The 8,678-nt window shown below is 44.8% G+C and overlaps 1 protein-coding gene across 2 annotated transcripts; it reads left to right on the top strand.

Annotated features, from left to right (window-relative positions):
• Window positions 1-25: 25 nt before the first annotated feature.
• mettl4 (methyltransferase 4, N6-adenosine) lies at window positions 26-6,294 on the top strand. Of its 2 annotated transcripts, XM_068709974.1 has the most exons (8): window positions 26-357; window positions 807-872; window positions 1,097-1,457; window positions 1,723-1,792; window positions 1,969-2,143; window positions 2,246-2,352; window positions 2,441-2,532; window positions 5,627-6,294. In XM_068709974.1, the coding sequence occupies exons 1-8, from the start codon at window positions 124-126 to the stop codon at window positions 5,875-5,877; spliced, it is 1,356 nt and encodes a 451-aa protein (XP_068566075.1). In that variant the 5' UTR covers window positions 26-123; the 3' UTR covers window positions 5,878-6,294. The 2 variants fall into 2 exon arrangements, with proteins under 2 accessions (XP_068566075.1, XP_068566076.1); XM_068709975.1 differs by lacking the exon at window positions 807-872.
• Window positions 6,295-8,678: the final 2,384 nt, after the last annotated feature.

The raw sequence follows: 8,678 nt of genomic DNA, 5'->3' as shown, positions 1-8,678 counted from the left end.
TTCCGCGAAAACGAAACAACAACAACGCGCTCTGACTTTTGTTTTCATTTCCTAGAAGTGGTTGTTGTGTGCGACGCGGCTGCTCGATCAAACGTGTATTCACATGTAACGACATTTTGCACAATGTCCGTGGTAGTTGGGAGCGCGCAGGGCTGGGTTTTGGATGCGCGCTCACTCATTGATCGGGGGTATTCGCGTTGCCTCCGACTCCGAGATAATAATCAAAAGTCACACGTGAAGTGTCGTTTCAAAAGGCAATGCTTTCAGATGTTAAAAAGCCACTATAGTGTGAGTGCCAGTGCTGCTGTGGATGAAGGGAACACGGATGTGTTGCAGGAAACAGACCCAGCGTCAAAGGTACAGCAGGGGCTCATACAAGTGACTTTACAGCTGCTGGTCCTGGGACTGTATTCACTCACAATGATGATGTCATGATGGGAAGTAGAGTTACACTTATGTATTGCAACATCACGTATGTTCAGATGATCTAAGCAAAAACTAGTGCGGTCCTGATTCCTGCAGATATTCATGTTTGATTATATTTCAACAACAACACACATTTTTATGAAGGAAGGATTTATTCATTGATTGTTTTAATTTTAATCTTATCTTTTCAGAAATCAGAGTTATATTATCCACTTGTAAAACAATTTTTAAACGAAAATAAAGAAATCAGAGACACATTTTGTACAATTTGTTTATTTGTAATTATATCATTTGTTTATGGGAATTTATCTAAGCAAAAACTTTATGCAGGAAAAAAAATAATCTATGACTGCATATTTAAATATCAATTTGACTTCCAGAAAAGGAAACGAAAACACAGGGAACTCAACCAGGGGGAAATTGATTCCCAGGCCTTCCATGAGGAGGTGGGTTTAATCTCATGCTCTTCTAGCTGCACGTTGTCTTTGGAAAGAGTTTAGAAGTAGAAGTACGCAGTAGGTAGAAACGGAAGTACAGTACTTGAATAAATGTACTTAATGTCTTTCCTCATGATCACTACACGTTTTATTTCATGCATTTGAAACACAGCCTCTGCCTGCACAGATCTCCTCAATGATTATGTATAATAATGTAATGTGTGCTGATGCAGATCAGGTCTGTTGTCCTTGAGGGAACCAAGTCCCTGGTGGATTCTGCCCGATCTCTGGGATATCTCACCGGCGTGACGGACACAGTGACGGAGCCTCTTCCCTCTCATGAGAGCAGCCTCGCCGCTCTCTGTGAAATGGCTAAAGAGCTTCCTCTAGTGGACGAAGGCGAGCAGGAGGAGTGTGTGCAGCTACTCGTTGCTGAAGACGGCCGCACGTCACACGTTGACTTGTTCTCCCGGGTGACAGAGAACGGGGAGGACTGGGCTATGGTGGCCACTCTGATGGGAGAGGAATATGTAATACCGCCACACACAGCCTTCCTGCTGTCTGATTTCACAAGAACACAACCCCTGGTCCACTGTGAGTACAACGATGGGAAATGTGTAAATATGTTTCAGGCCATGTGGAGCGGATTCGACGAGACGTCTTACGGTCACTGCACGATTGTGGTGACTTCTTTTCTAGTTAAAAACCACGTCTATTGTGGCATAAATATAACCACCCCTTACTGAATTCATCACTGTCAGTACTTCTAGCATGACTCAGTGTGTTTCTCAAGAGAGAGCACGCTGGTGTGGTTACCCAGTCTGACATTGTTTACCAAAGCTGCTTATTTCTCACACAGATGGAAGAAGATTTGACTTAATAGTCATGGATCCACCGTGGGAAAACAAGTCTGTGAAAAGGAGTCGCAGGTAACATATTGAATATATATGTGTGTGTGTGTGTGTGTGTGTGTTTTATATATATATATATATATATATATATATATATATATATATATATATAAAATAAAAAATTGACTCAGAGAGAAGGGTATAGTAGTTGAATTTACAACTCATAACATTTTAAATCTATTTTCTCAATGAAGGTACGGTTCTTTGCCCTCGTCCCAGCTGAAACGGCTCCCTGTACCAACGCTGGCATCCCCGAACTGTTTGGTGGTCACCTGGGTCACGAACCGGCCCAGCCACCTGCGTTTTGTCCGGGATGAGCTGTATCCACACTGGGGGGTAGAAGTTGTGGCCGAATGGTTCTGGGTCAAGGTACACAAGCTTTGAGTAGAAACAGCTCTCAACCGTGAACATCTGACGTACTGGTGTGATTCCAGATGTTTTACTCTTCTTTTTTTCTCTCTCCCCTCTCAGGTGACCACATCTGGACAGTTTGTGTTTCCACTGGATTCACATCACAAGAAGCCGTATGAAGTGCTGGTGCTGGGCCGATACCGCTCCACTGCAGATAACGCCACAAGGTGCAACATGTTTGACTTCTCCGTGTCACTTCTCATGCTGCTCATGCTGTAACATTGACATGGAATGTATCTGTTTCACCACTTCCAGCTCTTCAAGGGCATCAGAGGCTCCTGTGGAGAACCAGCGTTTGATTGTCAGCGTCCCGTCAGCTCTCCACTCCCAGAAGCCCTCACTCTCAGGTACAGTAGAAGAACATGAAATAGTGCTGTTGTGTTTTTCCACCAGAGGGCAATGCTGCGGCGTCAAAAGATTGTTATCTCGCTTTACAGCCTCAGCGATGAGCCCAACATCGTACTACTCTGACATTTAAAATGCACCATTTAGATTTTATTTCAGTAACAGTTACTATATGCAGTGTGTTTTTAATGACACATTAAAGTAATAAATGATTGTTGTTGTTTTTTTTACTTTTTGAATATTTAACTTGAGGAGAAAGAACTTCTCAAACACAGCATGCAGGGTTTCATTACAGCGGGAGGAAGAGAATCCTCAACCCGTGACAGGTTTGATTTGTCAGAGCGGTGACTTCTGCTCAGATTTAATCAAAAGTGTCCCATCCGCACTGATTGTGGCGTTGCAAGACTTGACTTCCAACAATGGCCTCCGCTACTTAGAATCGATGTGAAACCTTGACGATGAATATGCAGGGGCGATGAATAAGAGAGGCTTGACGTCATGTCCCTCCCTCTCGGGGGAAACGCGATTTATTGTGCGGCATGGAGAGAAAAACACAGCCAGTGTTTTGCCGGCGCTCTTTCAGAAGCACAGAAAAGCCTCCACGGACGCTGTTAACATACACTGATCTAACCCACAATGATGGCTTTGTGAAGCTGTGATACCATAGAGATTATATAGATCAGGACACAGATTGTGTTCATGGCCAAGGCTCTCCGCGGGTTTTAATCAGAACTGGTTTAGTTCATTTGTTGTTGTGGAGGTATTTTGTAGACACCTAAATTCGACTAGCACTTATTATTAAAAACAACAAATACTACTGCTAACGGGCCAGAATGAGCAGCATCTGTGACTGCGGTGAGCCTCCGTTTTAACTCCAGTTAGAGGTGCGAGACGGTGGGTGTGGCTCAAATCCGTGAGTGTAATAATTGTAAATCGCGGCGTGTCATGAAATAACAGAGAGGGCTTGACCCGACTCTTGCACAGCTGCCAATGAAAGCGGAGCGGTTTTATTTATTTAACTGTTTGACGAGATAATTCAACACCTCGGAGAACCAAAGGTGGATTTCTTTTTCTTTTGTTCTCCCCTGCAGTAGATTATGCAACTGCTAGAAAATTTCAAATATGTCTCAAGACCTTTTGGCATTAATTAACCTGAGCTTTTTTTTTTTTTTTATCATCCCTGTGATTCTGCTGCACTCTGTCGAGCACGTCGGGTCTGTAAGCGACAGGGTCGATGGTGTGAAGCCCCGGCCCTCTTCTCCTCCCCTCAGATGGGGCTCCTATCGCTGACATTTGTGGTTGCTATGGAGAGATATGGGACACCATTACACTACAGCACATCCAGATGGTCAAGCTGCAGGAAAAAAAAAAAGTGTTTGCACGAGACAAGACGTGAGGTTTTTTAGTAATTACGGCTCCCCACAACTTTAGAAATTTGCAAAAAATGAAGTCCTTTCCCAACTCGATATTATAATTAAGGGTTAAATATCTGTTTTAATATTCATGATGCACACTGTGAGTACTGTGCATTACTGTTGGGCTGACCTGGGAATGGATTCGTGGCAGTGATACATGCACCAGTATGTTTCAGTGGCATGTTTGGTGAAAACACTCTATTCAAAGAAAATATAATCAAACATTTTTCAGATTGATATCAAGCTATTGATTCAAAGTGGTTGTTCCAAGTCTTGTGAACCCTGATGCTAGAGGTCCAATAGCCTCTTTAGCTCTGTGACACTGTAGTGGTTCAGATGGCTTCTTGTGGAGCGTTTGAATTCTCAATGCTCGCCTGCATTTTCTCTATGTTATTGGAGCACTCCGATGCTCAGTAGAGCTGAGCGGTGGTAATTCTCACCTATAGTGACTCCTTTCACACTCTACCTAAGGCGGATAGCCCTTATGGCACAGGCATGAGAATCAGATGGACACAACAAGACCCCGTCGGACTCCACATGTGTGCTGAAAATGAAAGTCAACGATTATATTGAAGGCGGAAGAGGACTGAGACTTAAAAGAACAAACGTTAAAATCTATGGCATCTTCGACTACATCCAACCATGGACTCTGGTGAGGCAGAATATCTTAAGAATGAATGTGTTACTTGACGTTAAACCAGAGCTTAGTTAAGACGTAACTTTCTTTGCTTTAGTCCTCTCTCGGCAGAAGTTTCATACGTTGTCCCAGTTCAGAGTTAAGAGGATAATTGGACCTTTTATTCTCAGTTCAACTTTGAGAGCTGAGTCACCGGTCGAGGTTGAATTAGTCGGAGACCTGCATGTTTGGCCTTTTCTCTCTGCGACTCCGTCTCTCTGACGTGCAAAGGAAGAGAAAACCGGGAGGCGGGACTCCACATTGTGCAGGTTGGATCGGTTTTGGGGGATCGGGCTTTTGGGCTCATTAACTCCCTGAGTGTTGGCTGAGGCGAGTGTCAGGGTGGTTTGAGCGCACACGAGAGCAGACGGAGTGTAGCACCGGGGCGGAGGAAGTGAAACGTATCTGTCAGGTGTACTGCTCCGGGAATATCAACTCTTATAGGCTCAAGGTCACTGCCGCATAGAAACATTTGTGCTGTGCAGTAGCCAGTGTCCTCTGCCTATGACAGGGTAACAAGCAATAAGAAATGGAAGCAGTGGAGCAATCTTACAACCTGAATGTGTGTCTTTTTAGGGCAACTGCACTAGGAAGCCTGAATAAAAATAAGTGTGTTCAGCCCTTGTCCTTTTTAATCCTCCAGATACACACAAAGTACGCAGTTCGTGGAAACAAGGGTCCCTCGAGTCAAAAAGCTAGTTTTAAGAACAGCATCAATTTATTAGGCTTTAACCAGAGAGGGCAGTAAAACACAGCTTTTAAGCCTTGAAACGGCAAAACCCAAGGCAGGCAGAACCGGTTGTTTATTGGGTCTCTAGGTGAAATATACTGTTGCCATGTGTAGTCTGCAGTTTGCACTTAATTTAAATTCTAACGTGACAGGGCACACACGCAATGCACAGAGAGGGAGAGCAACAGAATGTCAATAAGGGCCTCATTTCGGCCCCAGAGAGGGTCGAACCGGTCCCAACCGCCCCTCTTCTTCGTCTCTCTCTCTCTCCGTAGAGGTGTTGAAGCCCCACGTCGGAGCTGAAGCCAAGTGCTTGGAGCTGTTTGCTCGAAGTCTTCAACCTGGATGGACCAGCTGGGGCAACGAAGTGCTCCGATTTCAGCACACAAGCTATTTCACTTTGACGCCGACGGACGACGGAGCGGAGGTCCCGCGAGGCGACGCCGCGGTCGAACCCACAGCCACACCGGCGATGAGCTCACCTGGACAAGCCCCTCCTCCCCACCGTTGTTCCACCACGGACTAATGACCGACCGGCAACACCTGTCACATCAGTGTTTCAATGTGTTTTCAATTAAGATTCAGTGCCAGAATACTTCTATACCAACTTCCCTTGATCTGACTTCTTGTGCATGTGGGACCTTTTGATTTTTTTTTTTAGTGGGTCGGGGGGGGGGGTCTGGGTACATTTTTAAGGTAGCGCATCACAGGGCTGATGATGCATTTGGAGAGATGAAAGTGCATTTCTGTGCAGCTATGTTTTTAACTTCCCACACTGCACTCAGATAAACAACACTCTGGGTTTATTTTTTGGATTAATCTTTGGCGCAATATGTGTCCTAAGGATGATCAAAGTATTTCTATTTTTACTCATTTTATGCTGTTTTGAACTGAATCTCTAAATGTTTCCCATTCCTAGTAAAATAAACTGGTTCGTACTGAATGCAGCTTCTCTCCTTTTACAGAACTTTTGTATTGAAGTTTTCACTTGGCGCATGCTGCCGCGTCACGCCAAGGACGCCCAGTTACACAACGTGTCCGTGACTTTTGTTTTGTTTCCACTGAAAGACGTGCTCTCCCCGTGTCACGCGCCTAAACGTCAGCACAGCCATTAACCTACCTTTCCCTGTCGGGTGGGGCCTCTGATGAGTCGGCGGTCTCCAGAGAGAGGAGAGGCGGTGCGGTGGGGACGAGCGGGGCTGTCTTAAAAGCAGATGAGAATGAGTTACGACCGCAGCGGCACAGTACACATCACGGCTAATGAGCGTGCCTCCAGCAGGGTCGTTTACACATTAGCTCGTCAGGCTCTCTCTCTGTCTCCAACACACCAGTCTATACGTCTATTTCTTCTTATCTGAAATCAAAGTTCTCTACAGATTTCCTACAGTTAAGAAAAACAGCAGCGACTTAGGTTTCCAAAGCTTTATTGTCTACTCTAAATGGACCGTAGTTTACTAAATGAACATCATGCTGTATTGAAGAAGACTTGAAACTAGAGATTGAGACCATAAACTCATGTTTACAATGTTTACTGAGGGAATAATTCAAGAGAGAAGTAGAGTCATTTTAGACTAGACTTCTATACAACCGGAGGAGTCGCCCCCTGCTGGACACTAGAAAGAATGCAGGTTTAAGGCACTTCAAGTTTAACTTTGGTGTGTTGTACTATATTAAAGGTACACTGATAAATAAATACGGTTTTATTTACTGCGACAAAAACCTCAAACGTATCACAAGGACCACTTTCTTTGGTTTTTCAGATCAAATATGAAAAATAAATTCTAAAGTCTTCCCAGAATGCTCCACACGTAATCTGAAATCTCACCTAAACCTGAAGGTCTTAGGTTTAAAGACGGATTACGTAAAAAAAAAACCTTTACTGACGTGAGTGTGAACAATGTTATTATCTCCGCGATGCATCACTCCATACGGTGGCTGTGCTGTCACATAATGCAACAAAAGACGCACCACTCTTTCAGCCTTGTACATTTCCAAGTTGCACAATATATATACGTATGGTTTAAGGTTTCTGCTAACAATTGAGAAACAACATAACCGTTGGGACTTAAATGTCATTGGTAAGATGGAGGTGGAGGGGCAGTCAGCAGTGCCGGTCAGGTCGTGAAGGATTTCTCATCATTGTCTGTGTTCCCACAGAAACGAAAGGCAAATCAATAAACTTCATCACTCATCCTTGAACATTTCTCAGAATGAGTTCCTTTGTGAAACGCCCCACACTCGGGCATTTGACGCACGCAAAGCTGCCCGCGTGATGCTCTTTGTTTCCGTTGGCTTTTCATTGACGACTTACTGCACCTCCTGCTCTTTCAAACCTGGCTTATCAAGGCCTGAACACTTCACACTAAGACTAGAGTTCCCATATGTCGTGAAGGAGTCTGTACGGCTGCTTTCCTCTCGCATCAACGTCTGAGGAATTCATTGAGACAAAGCACCAAAAGATGGAACGCGATCACAACAGAGTCTACCTGAAGTCTACCGCATCCCAAATATCGTGACGCTGTCCTCTCGTCTTCTCATCGCTGGCTTGTTTTTACTCAGTAGTCATCGCCTCTGACTATGTCATCATGCTCTGAAAGCCAGAGTGATGTCACCGCGGTCGTCGTCTCTCTTTTAGGCGCCCAGTGGATGGAGAGTGTCCTGTCAAATATCAGGATGAAGCACCGCAGTGAAGACCTGGTCTCCCCTTCTTCCGCCAGCCCCCCCCCCCCCCCCCCCCCCCCCCCCCCCCCCCCCCCCCCCCCCCCCCCCCTATGTGTGAGCTTTGTCTTAAATCACAGCCGTCCTATTGGACTGCACTGTCAACCGGCAGCAAGGGCTTCGCCTCAAATTGTCAATCAGATGAGCAACACTTGCCGTTGGCTTTGTGGCGAGGAGATGGAGGACTAAGAGCTGATTTATGTCAAAACATGCTCATCTCCACCCTAATGTGCCGAAAGATTTATCTCAACCTCAAATGGAAACGCTAAGAACTTCCTCAGATCCCGCTTGAAGGCTGATGGCCTGTAGTGAACACAGCCAATGAAATCAATTTCTATAAATAGTTGATAAATCTGAGCGGTTATGAGATCATTAGAAATACATACATTGCTTTTTAAATGTCGTGGACTATAAATATGAAGTACTGTAGTTGCGCAAGTGCAACTTTTAAATATGTCTTACTTTCCATTACAGACTGAGTAGTGATTGACTTTGACGTGTAAAATTGGTTGAGTGTCCCTTTAAATGCTTCGCCTTGCTCTCATTTGACGTTTGTTGTAGTAAGAAACAGATGTAAGTCCACGTTTCAAGACGTCTGAGAGAAGGAAT

This window comes from Cebidichthys violaceus, unplaced genomic scaffold (genome assembly GCF_023349555.1).
Source record: "Cebidichthys violaceus isolate CVI_PGR_0920_01 unplaced genomic scaffold, fCebVio1.0.p SCAF_15, whole genome shotgun sequence".
Lineage (NCBI taxonomy): Eukaryota > Metazoa > Chordata > Actinopteri > Perciformes > Stichaeidae > Cebidichthys > Cebidichthys violaceus.
Note: the sequence above shows the minus strand (reverse complement) of the source record. Positions and strands in the feature narration are given on the sequence as shown.